Source organism: Caloenas nicobarica, chromosome 1 (genome assembly GCF_036013445.1).
Source record: "Caloenas nicobarica isolate bCalNic1 chromosome 1, bCalNic1.hap1, whole genome shotgun sequence".
Lineage (NCBI taxonomy): Eukaryota > Metazoa > Chordata > Aves > Columbiformes > Columbidae > Caloenas > Caloenas nicobarica.
The window spans coordinates 11,548,550-11,570,903 of NC_088245.1; the positions used below are offsets into that span (position 1 = coordinate 11,548,550).

General features: G+C 36.9%; 1 protein-coding gene across 1 annotated transcript in view; it reads left to right on the top strand.

Moving 5' to 3' along the window:
- HGF (hepatocyte growth factor) overlaps window positions 1-20,351 on the top strand; it is a 58,567-nt gene extending 38,216 nt beyond the window's left edge. Inside the window, exons 9-19 of the mRNA XM_065626750.1 lie at window positions 1,549-1,723; window positions 4,446-4,573; window positions 6,053-6,155; window positions 8,150-8,289; window positions 11,042-11,080; window positions 11,556-11,652; window positions 14,357-14,431; window positions 15,030-15,176; window positions 15,904-16,010; window positions 17,850-17,995; window positions 20,181-20,351. Of these exons, the coding sequence (XP_065482822.1) occupies window positions 1,549-1,723; window positions 4,446-4,573; window positions 6,053-6,155; window positions 8,150-8,289; window positions 11,042-11,080; window positions 11,556-11,652; window positions 14,357-14,431; window positions 15,030-15,176; window positions 15,904-16,010; window positions 17,850-17,995; window positions 20,181-20,351 (1,328 nt within the window). The remainder of the gene's footprint in view (window positions 1-1,548; window positions 1,724-4,445; window positions 4,574-6,052; window positions 6,156-8,149; window positions 8,290-11,041; window positions 11,081-11,555; window positions 11,653-14,356; window positions 14,432-15,029; window positions 15,177-15,903; window positions 16,011-17,849; window positions 17,996-20,180) is intronic.
- Window positions 20,352-22,354: the final 2,003 nt, after the last annotated feature.

Consider the following 22,354-nt stretch of genomic DNA (forward strand, 5'->3'; position numbering starts at 1 on the left):
TGAGTGAAAATGATTTAAAATATAGTTCTTAGCGGCAAGCCTGTTTGATGAACCCACCAGCCAGAGTGCATTTGTCAGCCTGCAGAAATCTTCTTGTGATACTTGCAGTGCAATGTCCTTTTGACTTTGGAATGAGCTTGGAACTCACAACTCCATTTAAACAGGACGACCTTTGCAGACAAAGTGCCTTGGGATGGATGGACAGGAAACTAATTTGACCAAGAAACACTGATGTAAAAACATCAACCAGATGAAGAGAAAAAGGGAAATTTTCTCCATCATGGAGAAACGTATAATTCAACTGCACAACTTGATGTTATCTTCTGACAGAGAAGTGATCTTTAACACAGAAGATCAGACAGCAAATCCATCTGTTCTGACATTTGGTTTCCTTAAGATCCGTATTCTCTGCAAGTTCATAAAACTGGCTGAAGTTACCAGGAATGAGCTATATTATGAGTAACATATAAATATTGTTCTAATCACTGGACCAGTTGGAGAAAACTAATTTTAAAACTTTATTAACTTATTGCTGTCAACTAATAATTTTAATGTATTTAATAAAATTAGTCTTTTGAACAATAGCAATTATCAACAGATGGGCAGTTACTTAAAAAAATATTATGTTAGGAGCTTTTTGGAACATTGTAGAAGTGTTGTTCTTACTGTAGTATATTTAGTTTTGTACTACTTTGTATATATCTGATGCAATGTCGGTGCCATTAATTTGCAATTATGAAAATTGCATAAGAAATAAAAAGAGTCTTTCAAGTTATGTGAATGAGTCATTTAAAAAACGATTGTTTTTCTGAATTTAGTTCAAGACAGCCCACACCAGGGTGAATGCAGAGTATATCAACATCTGTAAAAGATCTTGAGTCTGATGAATTTGTTGGTCTTTAAAATATTTGTCTCTCTGCAGAGAATACTGATCCTTGATTTCCAAAAGCTGGACTGTTTTATTTTTTTTTTCCTCTGACTGTATAAGGCATAAAAAGTGAAGCTTCAAGGAGAATTTAGCACATTACTTTATAATAGGATTTTATTTTACATTTCTTTTTTTTTTTTTTTCCCCTGTGACTTGATATTCTGGGTATTCTTTGGAGAAAATCAATTGGGTTTAATCCTGTAAACATGTATTAACATGTTTAACAGTGTGCACATGGGTGGTCACTCATTTGTGTAAAGCTAAGCAAATGAGAAAATATTTGTTGAACTGTAAAGAGTAACTGAGAATACCTCCTGCCCTTCAATGATATATAATAGGCCAGGTGTCTCACTAAACAAAAGCTTTTAAATGTTGCAGACTTCAGAGATTCTTTGCCTGCAAGTGTATAAACTAGCATGAGGTCCCATACCCATTTTAATTTCATGGATGTTGTGGACGTGATGAAGAGAAAATTATTCCATAAAAGACATCAGATTGTCATTTTCACCAAAGAACTCCAATTACTGCAATTTGAACTGCAATGTAGAGTTCAAACCTGACATGTCGAGCCAGGCTCAGTCTTAAGAAAATGAAATAACACTTCTTCTCTGGGTCTGCAGATGAAAGCATCACAAACAGCACGGAGGCGGCAGTCGAGACGTCAACTTGCGTTCAGGGGCAAGGTGAGGGTTACCGTGGCACGGTCAACACCATATGGAGTGGAATCCAGTGCCAGCGGTGGGACTCTCAGTTTCCTCACCAGCACAACATAACCCCCGAGAACTTCAAGTGCAAGTGAGTAGAGACATGTGGGTATTACTGCAGTGGGAAAAGAGCTTATTCAAATGTTTAGAAATTTGTGCCACAAAAGTAGACCTTAAGATCCCCGTCCCTGCTCTGCAACCTGATGCATTTACTATACTTGCTGATGCTGAAAACCACTTGAACATGGGGAAATCAGTTCTTCAGATCTCAAAATATCAGTTCTAGACGAACTTGTGTGAAACTGCAGGGTTTTTTAGGATCTTTTTCCTCAAGCATTGATTGTGAAGTGTATGAATGTTTTCCAGACTGGGACCTGAATACCAATAGTCCTGGTACATTACAATGTCCTACACCCAGGTCGCTGCGACCCCTCGTATCAATACCAGCTGGGGGATGAAGGGCTTGAGAGCAGCCCCACAAAGAAGGACTTAGGGGTACTGGTGGATGAGAAGCTGGACATGAGCTGGAAACGAGCACTTGTAGCCCAGAAAGCCAACCATATCCTGGCCTGCATCAAAAAGAATTGTGACCAACAGGTTGAGGGAGGTGATTCTGCCCCTCTATGCTGCTCTGGTGGGACCCCATCTTCAGTGCTGTGTCCAACTCTGGGGTCTCCCGTACAAGAAAGACATGGAACTGTTGGAGAGGGTCCAGAGGAGGCCACCAAGATGATCAGAGGGATAGAATACATCTCCTACGAGGAAAGACTGAGAGATTTGGGGCTTTTCAGCCAGGAGAAGTGGCGGCTCCAGGGAGACGTTATTGCAGCCTTTCAGTACTTAAAGGGGGCTTATAAGAAAGATGGGAACAGACTTTTAAGCAGGTCCTGTTGTGATAGGACAAATGGTGATGGTTTTATTCTGAAAGGGATTTACACTAGATATAAGGAAGAAATGTTTTACAATGAGGGTGGTGAAACACTGGCCCAGCTTGCCCAGAGAGATGGTAGATGCTTCATTCCTGAAAACATTCAAGGCCAGTCTGGATGGGGCTCTGATCAACCTGATCTAGTTGAAGATGTCCCTGCTCATTGCACAAGGGTTGGACCAGATGACAGGTCCCTTCCAACCCAAACTTTTCTATGATTCTATACTACTGTTTTTCTTTCATGGAGGTAAGTACTTGTTCACAGTTTGGTTACTGACTTTAACTTAATATGTCCTAAATATAACCTAAGTGTAATCTCACTGGCAATTCTTGGAACTTATAATATTTGACAAAACTTCTTTTATTTTCCATCTTTATAATAATTTTTCTGTTTCATTACTAATTGTATTTGCATCTAGGACTGCTTTTACCTTAAGGACCACTGGTCATCTAACCTTTCTGTACAGCTCATTAACTCTCAGAATATGAATAATCAACTTATTTTAGGTAGTTACCTTAATCATGCTCTTTCAGTCCATTTTGCGCTGAGCATAGAGGAAACCTATCTGACCAGCATGGACACAAAGCCCAGACTGTACTCAGTGTCTTTATTGATGGCTAAATAGCAGTCTGGCCTCATGCTGGAATTTGATAGTGTGGATCTTTCAAGATAAAGAAAAGATTCCAGTCAGAGTTTGGATGATAACTCAATAGCAAGTTTAAGCAAAATAGTTATATTTGTTGTCTTAATCCCCTCACTACTACTATTCAGTTTATTGATCAAATACTGTGCATTGCAACACATCTACTGAAAATGTAACAATCATCATGATAAAGGAGAATAAGACTGATCCTGAGCCTCCTCTGTCAATCTCAAGACCACCTTGAATTTATCTGGAAGTTAGTGCTTGAGCCTTATCCCACAGGTTTTCTCAGACAAACCAAGACTGAAACCAACGTGCACTGTACCTATGTAATGCTACTGCAGGATTAGGCCCTTGTGCAGTTTTGATTATGTTCTCAGCAATGTAGAGGGGTAACAGTATTAGGACTGCTTATTCACCCGGTGCTTGAGAGTATAGTAGCTATTCAGGCAAATAGCTTTCGTAAAATCAACAGAACCGCTTGTACAACTATTCAAAACTCACTCACGTGAGTATGAATTACAGTATCAGCCCCGTTCTTTCCATAGTCTGTTATCAGTAAGTGCTGCAGATGGAAAAATACAGTGAAACAGAGATGCACAGAACATGGCAACAACTGTCAGGAGATGGGAAATAAAATTTACATTTAAATGGTTTGAGTATTTCATGCAAGCTGTGAGAGACATTTAAAGATGCTCCCTTGTGGCTAACTTTTACTTTAAAGGTAACAGCTGTGTAGAATTTCAACATACATTTTTTATATTCCAAGATTCAGTTTCTTAAATGAATCACTGATGATCTACAGGACCCCGTTACTCTAAACTCAGCAGAACCATTCAAAGTACAATGAATTTTAAGCACTTTGGTAATGTTTGTATTTAAAAGCACTTGTAATGGATTGCAGGTGTATCCAATGTCAGCTGGCATGCAAATTTTGATGGAGAATGATGAATAAAAATAAGCTATGTTGAAAATATTGTTAATCTGCAAGTGAAATCTTATATCCAGTCAAAACATAGGTCCACTGAAAATGAATTCCCATAACAATATTCTTATTAAAATTACTATATTTTTCTGGAGACTGTGTTCTTACTGGCTCTTCATCTCCTTGCACTTGACACTGATCGGTAACACACAGACCTTAAGGAGCCTATATTATTGCTAATTCATAATACAAAGCAATAGAATGCATCAGTGGTTTAGATTATCCCTGCTGTGAGGTAACATATTTATTTTTATAGGGATTTGAGGGAGAACTACTGCCGAAATCCAGATGGATCTGAATCACCTTGGTGTTTTACCACTGACCCAAACATCCGGATTGGTTATTGCTCCCAGATTCCTAAATGTGGTGTATCAAATGAACAAGGTAACAGAGGGAAAGGCGATAATGTGATTTCAAGTGAATGCTATACTGTTCCAAATGGCAGATAGGCAGGCTTGTAAACTAGAGAATTTGGTCTCAGTACATCTGCATTACACCTGTGTAGTTCCGCTTTGGCTTTATTTGCATATTTGGGATTCATCATGGTGTAAATGAGATTCATTTCTCAGTTCATGTTTCAATTCCAGCAGGGAAAGCTGCAGCAAAGATTTGCTGTTGGATCTGGTTTTTAGACAAGGTGAATCTGCATGCCATTTTATATTAGCTGGAGATTTGCTACACTGTCTTATCTTAATTTGAAAGACCATTTTCCAGAGCTGAGATTATTTCCTCAGTTCACAGTATTTTTATAGTTGCATATGCGGCCACAAAATGTGACTTTTTTTTTTTCTTTTTCATATACCCTCTTGTCTGAAAGGACTTGAGCTCAAAAAAATACATGGTGCTTCCCATATAGCCTCTTAGCTTCAATCTGTTACTTCTGCCTGTAAAGTCCACTCTGAGTCTTCAGGCAAATGTTTTTCTCATGAGGTCTTGGTATTACTCTAAGTAGTATTTGTGCATCCTGAGAACTAATGTCAATCCTAGAGTAAACTGAGGCTAAGACCTCAGGCATACAACCTTAACTCAGGATGCATTAATATCTCCATCTTTAAATTTTACCCATTTCTCTTAAAATTTGAAAGAGTTGGGGTTTCAAGAGTTCCGTCAGAGCAAGGCTTAAACTTAGACTTTAATTCTGTGCTGTAGGTTTGTTTTTTTTCATAAAGTATCAATTATTGAAAAGTAAAAATGAATATGAAATGAAATTCTTCATACAAAAGTCTTTTTAGCAGTGATCATTTCAAACAATTCTCTTGAAAATTCTCAAAAAGGATTGTGATAAAAGCTTATGAATTAAACATGACTCTGTTGGAGTGAACATGCAAGTTTTTGAATTACATTAAAATTGAAGTCATGTTCATTTTATGATTTTACCAAAGCAGAACTTGAATTTATAATAATATACTGTTGTCAGTATCCAGAATCTACACAAAGGTAAGTTGTTTCAAATAGGCTAAGAGTGCCTGGTTTTTGAGGAGGGAGGATTAAGGGGGCATTTTATTTTATTTTGTATAAAACAGCTCCTGACAACTTTTAGAATATTGTGTGACTTTTCTAAATTAACCATAAACTAACTATTTATGAAAGAAATTTACCCAGTTTATCTAAGTAAGACAAAATCTAAAACGCTGCTGTGTTGAGAATGAAGTTCTCAAACAGGAGATTATGTATCTAAATTTTAAACTTTCTCCTCTTTTCTTTCTGATTTGATTTATACAGTTGTCTGATTTATATTGCATAGTGTTTGCTAGATGTAACACTTGTCTTTAATGATTTGGATTACTGATGGGAAGGAAGAGTCTCTTTTCAATGTTGCACAATCACCCTCCACTTCTTTTTGTCTCAACACTCTTTATTCAGATTGTTATCGTGGCAATGGCAAGAGTTACATGGGGAACATATCCAAGACAAGATTTGGGCTAACTTGCTCCACATGGGACAAGAATATTGAAGACTTACGTAGGTGTGTACATACGAAATAGAAAGAGATGGTTCAGTGAGTCCTGAATAAATACTGCCTCCAGATGGCAGCTTTTTTTCTTCTTCAGTGATTTTAAAATAGCCCCTTATGCCCTGGAGCTTTTAGTATCTTTTAGTTTTCTTTTTAATTTTTTTTTTCTTTTTTCTTTTCCTTGGTGTTTAAATATATTACACAACATAGCTTTGTTCAGGCTAACCACTAATTACAGACTTTGGGATGTTTCTTAGCATTTAGTTTACTGGCTTGGTTTACCCCATCTTTGTCCTTGAAAGTTTTACTCTATGAGAGGGTAGCAGGAATAAAGTAAGAAATGGTTATGTCATCAATCTAATCTCATAGCTCGTGCTACTTCAAGCAGGAGGTTGGCCTTGAAACCATCTAAGGTCCTTCACAACCTGAAATTGAATCGAGTCTATGGTATAGTGACACCGACATCAAATGCCAGTAAAGTGACTTGTAATTTCTGTTGTTTATCATTACTTTGTCTTCATATTCAAGTAGTGGAAATGGCAAGTTACATTATTTGTTAAAGTAAAAATGAATCAGCAGTAAATCCAAAAGAAGTTCTGAGTTTCCAAGATTTTTTCAATCTTGCCAGGATCCTCAGTGTTGTCTCTGCTGGTTCAGAACAGTAGATTAATAAATCTCGGGAGTGACAAGAACAATAACTTCCAGATACTGCGTGAAGACAGAGATTCATCAAAAGTTTTCTATGTATGAGATATTACACACCTTAATGGGCCAGATGGAAACAGTTTTTCCTTTGTTTTCCCTTAGTTTCTGAAATTAATGTGATTCTTTATGTATTTTGGTACTTGTTCTTGAGCTGGTTCATGACCACCACGATCATAGTGCCCAACATATTTGCCATTTCCCGCTGGAATTTGTCTGTCCCTTATTCCTGACGCTGACTTGGTGGTCAGTCAGGTGAAGGTGTGTAATTCAGTAAGTCAGCCTTTGGGGAAGCTGTATTGCAAGAGGTAGACTTCAGTGGCACTGACTGGAATCACCAACTGGACTATGTGTGGTTTTCCCCACAGAGGATCAGAGACAGCACACATATTCCAGTGTGCTGTCCATGTAAGGGAGGCAGAAGTTAAGGATCATGACTCCTGAAAACTGTGACAAGTCTGCAGCCCTCTGTGAATGAGACAGCTCAAGCCTACTGGATACTTGATGAAATTGCATTCATATAATCTTGAGCACAGATCAGCCTTTCTTCTCTTATCCCCACAAATTTTCCATCTGTGAACTCCTTCGGGGAGTTATCTGTCACACTTTAGTATTTACTCTGTTTGTGAGTGTGTCAGAAGCAGAATGCATGGTTGGTTATGAACTAAAAGAGCAGTGCAGCGGTAACTTAGAAAACCTGTGTGCTTCTGTCCGTCAAGCCAGACAGCTTTCTCTGCTTCAGATTGTCACCCCCAAATTTCAGCTTTAAAGTGGCTGTGTAGTATTCCAATTTAGGTGACCTATCACTGCACTTTGAGCCATTCATCCTTCTCCTTGCCTGATACTCAGTCTTGCTAACTTTCTTGTGTTTGTCTTTCCTTTCCCTAAGATTCAACTTTCTTTGCAAATTCAGTGCTCCCTTGTGCTGTTAATCTGCAGGGAGAAGGTACCTGTGCTCCTAGAGAGTCCTGCAGATTCACTGAGGGCAACATAGACGCTCTCCTCATCAGTGTAATGATCCCTCCTGAGGGTATGCAGAGATTTTAGCTTTAGTGGGAGACCTAGAAACCTCCCAGCTGTCTGGTGAACACAGTGCTTAAAATACTAACCAGAGGAAACTTGGACCCAGATCCAGCAAATATTTGGGTCTCATCTTCCTTTTGATTTTAACCAGCCCTAAACCCTGACCTGTAGGCTTCTCAATCAGCTAATATTACAATGTGGAGCAAAACAACATTTAACCTTGGAAAATTTGGGCTATAGTATAAAGCTTTTCAGCACTTTGAATTTTTTTTTCCCTGTAGGCATATACAAATATTCAGAGAACCAGATGTTAGTAAACTGAAGAAAAACTATTGCCGCAATCCAGATGATGATTTTCATGGTCCCTGGTGTTACACAGATGATCCTCTTGTTCCCTGGGATTACTGCCCTATTTCTCGATGTGAGTACTTGGTGCGCCTCAGGCATCGTCAACTGTACAGTCCCAGTGAAACCGTGGTGTCACATGCATATCTACACCTTTCTGTCGTCACTTGTGGCAGCAGAAAATGTGTAATTCAATCAAGAATCAACTGTGCATGTCTGAGAAGGAACAGACAGAAGCGCTTGTGCAATATGTGAACAAGGGGTCCTTTTCCTTGACCAGCTCGGAGATTTCAAGGGTTATTTATGCAGCAGGAGCACAAAAGGGCTATTAGAGATGGTCAAACATTTTCCAACAAATCTAGCTATTGAATGAGGGCTGGATGGAGACAGATAATTGTCTGGTGGTCAGAATGCTGGCTGTGACCTCAAGAAACCCAGGGACAGTTATCCGCTGTGCTACAAGATTTGTAGTCTCTTTGTGTGATCTATATTTATTTGCAAAGTTAGGATATATGTGCTGAAGTGTGTATGTGCTGAAGTGTATATGTGTTGTATAGATTAGGTTCTTCTTTTGGATGTTTATGGGATAATTTAACTCCTGGCAAGAATTAGGAATATCACTGCTCCATAGTTGCATGTTATCTTACATAAACAATTAAAAATCTTAGGGGATTCAGTACTAAATTGTTAAGTGGAAAAAGATAGATTTATGGCAAAAATGTGCAATTCACATTTATGTTCAAAATTTTTCTCTTCACTTCTTATTTCTATATCACCGTGCTGTATATCCTAGGAGAATATTTAAATGGCAAATCAGGCTTTTGAATGCATGTCTGTGATCTCTAGAGGTTAAAGATAGTGTTACATTCCTTCCTAGCAGCAATCTGCTGCATTTTCTCAAAGTCTGAATTGCAGCATCTCTAAGAGATGATATTTGAAGTCTCAGGTGATATTTTGCCATCTCTGTGAAGAGTAAACAAACTCTGCAAAAGGTTATTTGTGTCAATGTGGAGAAAGAAAAACAGCTGAAGAAATATAAATATTATTCACTCACTCTGAGTTAACGATCTGGATCAGTGAAATGCCAAGGAAATATTCGGAGCAAACATTTGTAGGGTATATGGCAATGGTGAGTATTATTTCAGGAATCAAACTTCAGACCTGTAATATGTCTGTTTTACAGTTGTAACTTGTGTGGATTAGTATTAGCTCGCTCAGGTACTGATAACTGGCTGTATCACTATAAAAAAAACGCTGGCATTTTCCAAATGTGCTTACTTGGTGCCTTTAACTGATCTCTTCGAATTGCACTGTAAATACATATGTATATGTATACATATGTACGTACACATATACATATGCACACATATACACATATGCATGTGTGTATACATACACATTAAAATTTAACTATGTATATAGCTGTGTCGTGGTTTAGCCCAAGCTAACAATACAACCACGATAGCCGCCCACTCACACCCTCTGCCACCCCCTCCAACAGGGGAGAGAATCAAAAAAGAAGGGAGAAACTTGGACTGAGATAAACACAGTTTAATAAAATAACAAAATACTAATACACTACTAGTAAATATATATATAAAATAGAAATAAAAGATACTCAAGGCAATTCCTCACGAACATGCTGAGCAGCCAGTCCTAGGAAACAGTACCTGGTCCCACAGCTGAGCCCAGAGAGAGAAAAGAGAGGAAAAAGGCAGAAAGGCTCAGAAGCCTCTGCAAAATGGCAAAGAGCTGAACTAAACCTCCCGCACCAAAGAGAGAGAGCTGAAGAGAAGAAGAGAAAGGGATGGAGTAACCAGAAGGCTCCACTCTTAAATCTGGAGCATGACACTAATGGGATGGAATACTCTTATTGATAATCTGGTTGTCAGTCAAGCTCTGCCCCATCCATGCCCCCCTTTCTCGATACCTCCCACCTGTGGGCAGAGCGCTCAGAATGTCCTTGGCTCTCAGACCAGAGCAATTAAAAACATTAACTCAGTGCTGGGGTGTTATCTTCTTGTTCTTAAACTAAGTCCAAATAATGAGTGTGCTAGCTATGAAAAATAAAGGTTTCTAACTCCATGAAGGAAATTAACCCATTTTCAGTCAAACCAGCACAAGCCGTATACCTTAATATGTACATATTTGCATAATCATGGAAATCTGGTTGGATGAGACTGTTTAAATTTTGTCTGCACAAGTTTTCGGTAGCTAGACCTGCATTTCTAGCTCATAATTCTGGGTCACTCTACAGACATCACTGAAGGCACAAATTCTGAAACAAGTTTAAGCAACCTTGTTTTAACTGTATTTTGATTTGGACTAGATGGAAGAAAAAAACCATATTTTGGGGAACACGTTTCAATATAGATAAGTTTTTACTGATAGCAACATAAAAGAACTTTTGAAGTTTCAAATATTTTTAAGGAAATTAAAAATTTTCATTAAATGTTCTTTGGACTTAATCACACACCTTCTGTAGTTCCTAAAGGCTTATGGAAAAGTCACAACATTGTTTTTCAGCACTTGCTTGTTCGAATAAAACATGTAAATTGAACATAATAGATAACCTGATGTATTCGGGATTCAGCCAAGAAGAAAAATGCTTGAAACTCCTGTTGCAAAAAGTTTAATTCTTATATGATTCTATTAGAATGAAATTTTGCCTTCTTGTTAATTTGTACCAAATTGTGCTTTTGTAGAGTATTAAAGAATCATTGAAGCTTAAAACTTTGAGAAGTATTACAATTAACAATAAGCCATTTGCTGTTTATTTTAATTCAATTTTTAATTTTGTATTATGGATATCTTATGTGTCTGTCTAGGTGAAGGTGATACAACTCCTACTACAACTAGCTTGGATGGTAAGTAAGTTTGTAGATTTAACGTGCAGTGCATGTATTGCATCCTCTAAGATAGGCCATGTCTTTCTGATTGGGAAACAAGAGAGAGATCAGTTAAAAATACAAAAAGAACCATGCAGCTATGGAAATATTGCTTTTAGAAGAGGAAAATGTATCATATATTATAATCCTTTATCTATTCTTACTGTCCTGTCTTGCCAGTGGTGAGATGTGGCAATGGTTTTCAATTTTTGCTTTATAACTATATAAATCTCCTCAACAAACCTATTTATACATATATTTTATATTCCCTATGAATATTTATATAGACTGATCCAACTTCAGTGAAGTAGTTCTGATGCTCTAGAAATGTATTTCATTAGTGTAGGAAAGTTAATCCGTAATGAATATTGACCTTCTTGTGGTCCTTATGTGCAACCGTACAGGTTTCCTACCGCTGTTTTTAGTAAAATGTGATCTCTGGACCTGCTTTCAGATACTGCCATTCCTTGTGCCTCAACAAAACATTTGAGAGTTGTAAATGGAATCCCAACACAAACTAATGAAGGATGGGTGGTTAGTTTGACATACAGGTAACTATCACTTTGATAAGAAAGACAATGCATCTACTAGGATATTTGATTTTGAACTTTAGAAAATGTTGACCATAATAAGAATACTTCTAGATTGCAGTTAAATCCTATAAAACCAGAAAATCTGCATTCCTGGAACATCAGGTGATTCTGTACTATTCACTCTGTCAGTGAAATATCTATATGTTAATTATCACTAGCTTACACACGTGACCTTGTAAAGTATTCATAGTGTTCTGCTCTTTTGATTAGATATTGCAGACCTGTACATAACATTGGCTTAGTATCCAGCATTAAAGTATTTTAGAGACTGTTACCAAAAAACTGAATTTCAGATCAATATTTTCACTTTAAGAACAGTGTATTTAGTTGTAAAGTGTTGGATTCAGGATTTATACCTGTGTCAAATTTAGCTTTCTGCTCATATCATTGCATGCAACTGAAATTTATTTTGTATTACAAAAATAAGTAGGAGCTATAAGGAAAATATTTTCATTCTGTAAAACAAGATCCTAACATGTACAGCTGGAAATGTGTATTGCATTATGGCAGATTTTACTTTGCTACTATGTAAAAGCCAGAACACAGAATTACTGTTTCCTACACTCATTACTCTGGTTCATAACTCATCAACTGGAAGTGTGAATCATTAATGTATAACAGGAGATATATCTCATGTATCAGCCCTGTATCTTCTATCATTAAAAACCCAACACAGTAAAAAAAGAAAATCTTTTTGTCTGCTGATGCAGACTAAATAACAGATCAATTATATTAGCTTATGATTTGTCATCTCTTTCAAAACTGTGTTGTAAAATAGGTCTTAAACGAATAATTGGAGTAAAAGAAAATATAAAATCCTATTTTTTTCATTGTTTCATTGCTAGAGAAATTCTGAGGATCCTTCCCATCCTCTGTAATATTTGCATCATATGAGCTCCATTCAGAACTAGACCTTTCTGGAAGTCTGGCAGATGGGGCGGAAAGACATTTCTAGAGGAACATCAGTCTATTCCTAGACTAAATGACCAGAGAAGTGGGCAGAACCACTCTCTGGAAAAGTTTATCTTCCCTCTATTTTTAAAGCAGCCTTAATGTTTCAGGAAATTTTAGATGGGTAGGGTGAATTATACCTGGCTGCCTAAAATTCAAACAGCTAATGTTAAGGTAGTTGAACCTGGCTTTTTTGCTATGCAACAAAATTCAACTAAGCAGACGAGTGGTTAAATGACTGCAGATTCTTTTGTGGAAAGAGGATTCCTGGAATGCTCCAGCAGCAAAATATATTTTGAAGTATTACATGTGGACATAAAAATGTAGTTTTATTTTGTGTTGTTACCAAGGAAGCAAATAGAATGTTGTATGAAACAAAATCTTCATGACTTCATTACTTTCTGCTAAAAATTATCTGTACACCTCAAAATGGAATTCCCATGTCTGAATGGAAAAGGCCTAGTGATACATAGAAACTTGTATTCACATTGGCAACTCAGGTCCACCTCTAAATGTTAAATTAATCAATGATACATTTTCTTACATATCTGATCTGGGTTCTGTTATTAGGTATATTTAAGTATATTTGGATTAATTTTGTCTGTTTTATGGAATAGTTCTGGATTTGTGCTGCATTTGAATAAGAAGTTTAACCTTCCTATGTGTACTAGTCAGTCTTCTAAAGCAGATGATGAAATCTTGTAAATTTCTTTTAATAATTAGTGTTGGAAACATAATATGCCAGAATACATTTATACTCCTGATTGTGACATTTTTATAATAAAACTGTTCAGGATCTATATTTTAAAAATAATCCAGCCTTTCGGACCAGATATTTTGTTCCTCAATCAAAATACAACTAAAAGAAAAAAAAAAAAAGGAAGCAAGCATCTGTGTTATTCTGCTGTCTTTGAATTCCATATAGTCTGGGTTTCTTCCAGCAGTTCTTTGCAAAGCTTCAAACATTTGTGTGATTTGAATTTATAAATTGTGAGATTTTAAGCTTTTCCTAAATTGCTGACAATTCTGATTCACTTTCCAAAGGACTGCAGAAAATAAATGTGATTTTGAAGGAAAGAAGGAAACTAATTAATCTGCATTCCACACTTGTCTATTTTTGAAAGAACTGTCATGTTTAATTGCTTCAATTTTACTTGATATATTATGCTGCAGGTTTTCTATAATCACATGTAGGATGTCATACACTGCAGATTGTTTCCAACTGAAGTATGTGGGGACAGAAATCTCATAGGCAATCTCATGGTAATCAAATAAGAACTATCCATCTTGAGGTCAATGCTTTGATACCTACATGAATAATGACCAATTGTTGTTTACATCTGGTGGCAGTTTGGGGACTTAAATGTTTCAATCTACTTCCTATTACAAAGCATTAACTTGCCTTTTTTTTTTTTTAAAAAAAGGTCTCATTATAAATTCAGCTTTGAAATCACTAAATGAACAAAGGAACTGAATTTATCTTTCCTCCTGGTTTATAGATATTGGAGTAAATCTCTGCAAAGTCATGCTACTATAAGTGTGGAAACTGAGAGCAAAGGGACAGAGACATATTTAGACATATTTTCACAGGCTGTCAGTCAGCCATTTTTCACCAGCAAAAATATGTTGGGAGCAAAAATATTCTTCAAAGTTTTTGACTGTGTAGAAACTAACACAATTACTTTTTCTATTTTTTTTTTTTTTTCCCCAGGAATAAGCATATCTGTGGAGGTACTTTGATAAAGGAAGAGTGGGTTCTAACAGCAAGGCAGTGTTTCCCTTCTCGGTACAGTAGTCTGTAGCTTTGCAATATTGAAACGCACCTATTTTCAGTAACTTATCAGCACAGCAATTCCTCAACTTAAGTGTAGAAGTTTTCCCTTCTGTTTGGCTTCAACACTGCTTTTCTGATGTAAAAGTCTTGTGGGACCTTGGTATTTTTTGTTATTATTGTTGTTAATCTAAAAGACCTCTGGCTATTTTACATGGAAGTATAAATATGTTTTCCAAGTGCAATGCTTAGACAATTGCCTCTTTATGAAAACAATCTCATGCTCCTGCTTAACTGGACAGAAGAAAATAGAAAACTTGAGTAAATCTCCAAAAGTTCAAAGGTTCATACTGTCCAAGGATCTAAATGGTTGGATACTGTTAGGAAACAAAAATTAGATTTTAGTCACAGTAAGAGATAAAACTATGTAGTGGCTTCAGACCAAAAACTTACATCTGAGCATGTTGATTTTGGAATAGCAGTTGGCAGCAAAAAGCTATTTCTGGGGAAGAGTATTAGTTAAGATCTTCTAGCATAATCATATTAAGCAGAGTTTTTTGAGTTATTTTATTACACACTCAGCAAAAATCATAACCAACTTTGCCTCATTTAGGTACAAAGATCTGAAAGACTACAAAGCCTGGCTTGGAGTTCATAATATCAAAGGAAAGGGAGAGGAAAAGCATAGACAAGTTCTGAATATCTCCCAGTTGGTATATGGCCCTGCAGGGTCAGATTTGGTCTTACTGAAACTTAGCAGGTTAGTAGCTATTATTGCCAATTCCAGGTTTTTCAACTGATGAATGTGATTCTTCCTAAATAAGAGTTGCAGATTCAGTTCTCCACCATCTCTGATGCTGCAGATGATGACTCCATGGGTGAACTTCCAATTGTAATAAATTTTACTTGATATGCACAGAAATGCAGGTTCGTCTACCTTAATCAGAAAACAGATGTTACTTCTGAAAAATTGTGCTTACATTTTTTAATTTGATAATCAAGTTTAGGTTCATTGGGAGTTTGTGGGTCTTGTTTGTTTGTTTGTTTGTTTGTGGTTTTTGTGTGTGTGTTTGTTTGTTTTAAACAACACATTGACCAGTTTTAATTTACAGAATAAGCACCAGATTGTAACCAAGATCCTTGTGTATATATGAACTTTCAAACTTTCTCCATATTAGCGAAAATATATATTCAAATGAAATGCCATCATTACTTATTTTTAAGATGAAAACCCAAGTTAAATAGCACAAAAGTGGTGACAGCATTTCAAGAAATCTTTTGACAGTTAACAGCTGTAGCACAAAAAATAGGTAGAAGAAACAGTAGGTAGAAGAATCCATCATATTCTTCAAAGATGGAAAAGATGGAAAAGAATCAACAAGTTTTTAATTGTTGTATTCTGTAATAGATTTAATGTCAATTTAAGGATACATTTTAGAAGTTTTAAGTAAAATCCATTATATCTATTATTTGTTTTCTCTTTTCAGACCTGCCATATTGACAAATTTTGTAGAAATAATCCGATTGCCCATTTCTGGATGCACCATTCCAGAGAGGACCAGTTGCAGTGTTTATGGATGGGGATACACTGGATGTAAGAAACTATTTTTAAAAACTAAATGAATACGTTGACATCTTACTTCCTCTTGTCATTATAGGTGAGGCTGCTGGTATTGCCTGGTGCCACGCTTGTCCAACAGTTTCTGTGTTATAATGCGGTTTCATTTTTCTTCTAATTTTGTGAATCTTTGAGCATTTTCTCTAAGATCATTCCATATGAAATATTTTCTACTAGTCCATCCTTTTGTTTGTTTGTTTGTTTGTTTGTTTCAGTTACAGGCAAAATGATTTAAACATTTCGAAGACTGAACTAGAGAAAAATATTGTTCTACATATTAAAAAAAAAGACTGGCAAAATTGTTTTGCAGAGTTCTAACCCTCTTTTGAAAAATTCTGATTCATCTACTTGAGCAGTCTCTGTATGCCAAAACAGGCTGTCCTGTAGAAAAACTAATATAGAATCATGTAATCAGAGACATAAATAACAAAGACTGTGAACTATGGATGCACAGGCAGCCCCACGTCTTGGCATTTCCTAACTTTTGAATACTTTGACTTTGCAGCCTTACTAATGTTTATTAAACACAGTTTTTGTGTGAAGTAAATACAAATATGTGGGCGAACAGACATTTATTTAGTCTGGTAAATACTATATCTGGCTAATTAGGTGTTGGTGATAAAGTTAATAACTGCCAGTTGACAATAATTACTCCAATAATTACTGTGCTCAAATGTCGTTTTGCCACAGACCCTGAGTAAGCAGCAGTAACATACACTGTCCTGGAAGCAGAGCAGAAACTAGACTGTAACTCTGAGGCTCTCTTCCTTGTAACCATTACTCTGCATTTCTTTGTGGGTGGCAAGTAATCCGCACCAGCCCTCTCCCAGATGACCGCCTTTGATGCTCCCAGCATGGCCACATTGGCCATCCTCTGGGGGACACGGTGCAGCAGCACAGGAACTCTGAGCTTAAGAGAACTGATAAGGAATTTGCAATGTTGTGGAGTTATGTAACACAGTAAATACATAACATCTGTCATCCAAAGACTCCGTATTGTATTTTATGCACTGCTTATTAGAATCCTCACAGCGTCCTGGTCAGGGAAGGAAGAAGTGTTACATCCATTTTTTTCAAGAAAGCAGGATAATAAGTCGGTGAAGGGCAAGCCTGGCATTTTCTTTTGATGGCTGTGCAGAGAACAGGCAGGTCCAGGCCATTTATTTATCTTCGCAGCTTGTACAGACTTGTCTTTCGACATGTAGAACAAGAGTAAGCTCCACGGGGCTCCTGCTTCCTGACCTTCAACACTGATGAATGGAGATTGCACAAAGCTGCGGCTCTGCCCTTGCAGGCACAAAGTCATTCAGTGTAGCTGAGCCAGCACAGAAGGAGAAAATCTCCACTCTGTTACAGTATTTTTCAAGTCACACATCCTTCCCTAGGCCATGGCAGGAACTATTACACATTAACTTCTGTTTAAAGCAGGGAGCAAAATCCTTGCTTTGCTGATGGGAGTGACAACATTCTCAAGCTCACTTTTTCTGATTTCTGTGATGTGACAGGGCAAGCTGATGGTGGCCTGTAGAGTAAACCTGGTTACCTAACCCTTTCTTCTAATACAACAAAGATTCTCAAAATATTCTCAGAGAGCTAAAGCAGATAAATTTATTGAAAATCTTATTTGTAGCAAATATAAGAAATCCAAATTACAAATGCATAATAACAGTGAGAATGGACAAAAAATGTGAATACTGGAAAGAAAGTACAATAATTGAAGTCACATGAGTAAGTTTATCCAGACTGCATCTCCTTTTTTTTTTTTTTCTTTCCCACCCCAAATAGAATAAAGTTTTCATTCTTTTTTGATCCTAGTAGTTAACTATGATGGCCTTCTCCGGGTAGCAAACCTGTTTATTTTGGGAAATGAGAAATGCAACCAATATCTCAAAGGGAAGATCACTGTGAATGAGTCAGAGATCTGTGCTGTGGCTGAAACCATTGGTGCTGGGCCTTGTGAGGTAAGCATTACATTTCCTAGTACATTCTTAGGAGCCATCAGCCTGGCTATTTCCTTCCTAGAAATAATTTATTAGAGTTTTTTATACTTATTTTCTTTGCGTTAAACTTGTACACACACACACACACGCATGCACAAATCTTTTGCTTTGGAAAACAATTTGTGTTTCTAGTAATCTGTTTTCTGCCAGAGTGCAGGAAGAGGTTCCTTTGCTTCAATTGCACTGTACCACCACACCGGTGATGGATTTACATAAATGTTAAATATATTCGCATGAATAAACACCTTGCTAGGCTGAGACAAATCTGCATTCTCTATAATAAGGGCTAAAGTGTGTTATGTTCCAGCAACAGCAGTATATTTTGGTTGAATAGAACGCAAGGCTGGAGCAAATTTAACTACTTAGTCAGATGGGGACTTGCATGAAAAATACTAAAAAGTCACTGCTTAAAAGAGTCGATAAAGTTATGAAGGAAGGAGAAAGATCCCAAAATGTGCTGGGGTTCAGTATTAGTCAGAAGCCTGGAGTGTTTGGTGTCTCTAGTGAAGCCTGAGCAGGAGAACTACTTCAGTGAAAGTACAGTTTGATACAGTCGTTTTGCTGGGGACTAGTTTTGATGATAGAGAAAAGACACCTGAGGAGATATGTTGTAAATTGTTTAGTACAGGAAGATATCATTTTTTGTGTGGAAAATCTTCCTGATGAGAAGATGTCTAGAAGGAGAACAGTCATGAGTATTTGATATCTGGAATTGAATGCATTTAATATCTAGGAAAAAAACAGATGTTTTCCTAATACTGGTGTTAACTAAGCAGTGAAATTTTCCCTGTCCAAGGGTACTACCAAACCGTGGGTAAATGAGGTCTTCATTGGGCTGAGGCCTCTTCCATTTATTAATATTCCACAGGATCATTTTGTTATTGCAAAGTATTTTCTTCAAAATCAAATATTTAATCATAACTGAGCTCTTAGACATGTCAAGGCTTATAAACGAAACATCTGCATGGAAGTCTGCTGGGGATCCTGCACTTTTTTCCTTGCAAGAAGAAATGGACTGAATTAATACTACCAATCAGTCTTAATCACTGCACGGTTTCCTGCTCCCTGATTTCCCCTTTGAAACTACTTTCCTCAGCAGAGAACAGGCAGAGAAACAAAATCAGATTGGCAGGTGAAACTCCACTCCTGAAGTGTTTTATGAGCCACTCTGATGGTTCTGACATAGTTCATTGTTCATGTGGGAGCTAATCTGCAGTCAGTCAGGAAAAAAACCAACAAAACAAATAAAGGTCAAGCATTGTTTTTTCTCTGGTGATCCAGAGAGAGTACAATGCTAATTGTCAGCTTTTATGTTTTGAAATGATGTCTCACTATCCAATACGAACATTTACTCTCTAGTTTTGCAGCTAGTTTACTGGGTTCAGTACACGTTTTGCCTGGGTAAAAACTGCAGTATCTATGTTCAAGTCCCAAATCTATGTAAGTGTATCTAAATTACCATTTCAATCTAATTTTAACTGGATTTATTTTAGTGCTAAATCCCAGTCTGAGTTGGCTGTACTCCAAATGTTTACTGAATGCATGGACTGTTCCACAGACGACTCATTCACTTAAAATTATGAAAAAGAGTATTTTAACATGTCTCAAAATTGTGTCTACAAAATACTACCTTTTATTATGTTTGGGATTCCTCCCCTACTCTGGCCTCTTAATACACATAGATTCTCATACTAGGGCCTTGCAAGATGATTGACTGACAGAGAATATTAACCTGGCTCTGTCAGTAGTCTCTGATGCAAAGCCTGTTATCACAACAAAGATGCTTATCAGTCAAGTCACTTTCTGCTCCGATGGTGTATATGCACATAAACAAATATTATGCTGGCAGGTAGCTGAAAGAGGAGAGTAAGATATGGTAGTCTGAAGTCACTAGAATCATGTGTAAAAATGGATCAGAAGATTTAATTTGCATGGGATGCAATGAGAAGTTAAATACCAACCTTGGTTCACGTAAATTCTGGTTGTGAAAAAGATATAGGAAGTTGGATTTTGTCCTATGGCAAGAATAACTCTATTGCCTGTTCATTGAGCTAAGTCATGCCCAAAAGAAACCAGTCAGTAGGAGACAAGTGGGACCTGTGTCTTAAAGCATTTTGAGAAGTGACATTCTTTATTTTTTTCCTAGAGAGATTATGGTGGTCCCTTGGTTTGTGAACAAAACAGGCTGAAGATAGTAGTTGGTGTCATTGTTCCTGGTCGTGGCTGTGCAATTCGAAATCGTCCTGGGATTTTTGTTCGAGTCTCATATTACTCCCGCTGGATACACAAGATTATGATGACCTACAGAAAACCCTGAAAAACTCAACAACTTCTATTCAAAGAAAGATTTTGGACAACATGGAATTAATGTGTAATGTAAAAATCAACATTTTTTTAACTACTTGATAGTCAAGTTTGTTGAGCTTCTTTTAATATTTATGGGTGGTTTTAGTGTTTTTGTTTATCGGTGTTTTATAAATGTTGGAGTGACTTACAATATATGCAAGTATGGTGACATATCTCCTGAAGATACTTGAATGGGTAAACAATTTTGCAAAGATATTATTACTGGATGATAAATGTTTTTGTAGAAATAGATCATATGACCTCTCTTATGCTGCTCTTCCGATTATTTTAGAAGGAGAAAAAAGATGTAGTTTTATTTAACATACCTTATCTTTCTATGAACCATATATTTCTCTTCATATATGACGAAAGACCTTCTGAGAGATACATGCATCTGTCAAGGACAGCATATATGATCATATTTCTCTTCCTCCCCTTATAAGAGGTCAAATATTTCAATATTTCATTAAAATAACCTCTTGAGAAATTAATATTTTCGTTATTGATGGACTTTGACTAACCTGCCATAAGCAGAGCTCTCGTAGAAGTCAATATAACTTCCTTTTACACAATGCTTATAGACCCTAGTTCTGCACTTGGTTCTTTCAGTGTGAATATGGTCCCCTAACAGGTATCTCAAAAAGCCTTTTGGATGATGGAGGAGACACAGAAGTGGATTACTTAGCAAACTGTTGATCCTTTATTTAAAGTTAGTCCCAGAAATAACTATGAATTTACAATGCTAAAGAGAGTATGTAATGCAATTTGAAAAATAAATCCTGATTAGCTGCTGACAGACTTTGGCCATTAAAAGAAATTTCAACCAAATATGCCCAAATATTTCTCAACAGATAAATGTTAAAAGTTCAGTTGATTCTAGTTATCTCATGAAAGCAACTCTGTATTTGCAGCAGGAAAAAGAATAGTCGAATCTGGCACCTGGCTGAGAGACTTAATACTGGGAAAAGTAAGTTATACATTAATAGTCTTCCAGAGACTTAAGATCTTTAATAAAACCTTACATAGATTTGGACAAAATTATATCTTTTATATAATTCCTTTCAGGGTAACAAAAATACTGTAGAGATTGATATGATCTTGTATGTAATATGGAAAACGTCACCAATAGTTTAGTAGCTTATGTTTCCTGCCTGTATGTAGAACCATCATTTTCCTTTATGTTGATGAGGAAAGGGAACAAATAATCAGCCACTATGAAAAGCGCTTGTTCTCCTTCAAGCATTTAGTTGTATGGCTGGAAGTATTAAACAAATATGTTGCTTTAGGTGGCACCAATTACCCCGTGATTTCTGGAAAATTGGTACAATGCATATCCAATTGTTAGTTTTACTACTGTACATGTAATTGCATAAGTAACTGCACTGTTACTTCACTTGTGACTATGTAATTGTAAATGTTTCCATAGCAAATTGTATGGTATGTGTATCACATCTAACTGCATAGCCGCTAAGCTGACATCATGGTGTAGACATACAAAAGGACATTTCGTTCAGAAGACACAGTGTTGAGTTCTGCCCTGGCAGAAAGTGACCATTTCAGGGGAGCTGTCTTTGGTGGCAGCCCTCATGTTGACTCACCAAATTATTTTCTTCAGCAGTGCACTTTGACTTCAGTGGGACTCAAATATGCTTACATTTTCTGGTGGACTGGGATGAGGTTCAGCCCATGCTTAAGTGGCTTGGCTTGCTGAGATTTGTGTCAAGCATCCAGCAGATTCTACTGGCACATGGGAAGAATTCTTTCAGCAAGCGGAGCTTCTGAAATTCCTCCTTGATGTAAATAGTCTCTTTGGACAAGATGCAACTTCTCTGTACAGCGGTTGTGAGGTTATGGATGCTATGCAGATAGTCTGTCTCAATTTATTCTCGCTGCCTCTGGAGGCTTTGAGCTCCTTTTGGGCTTTTTTACTCACCAGGCCTAAAGAGGGCAGGATTTAGGCTGTTGTATTTACAG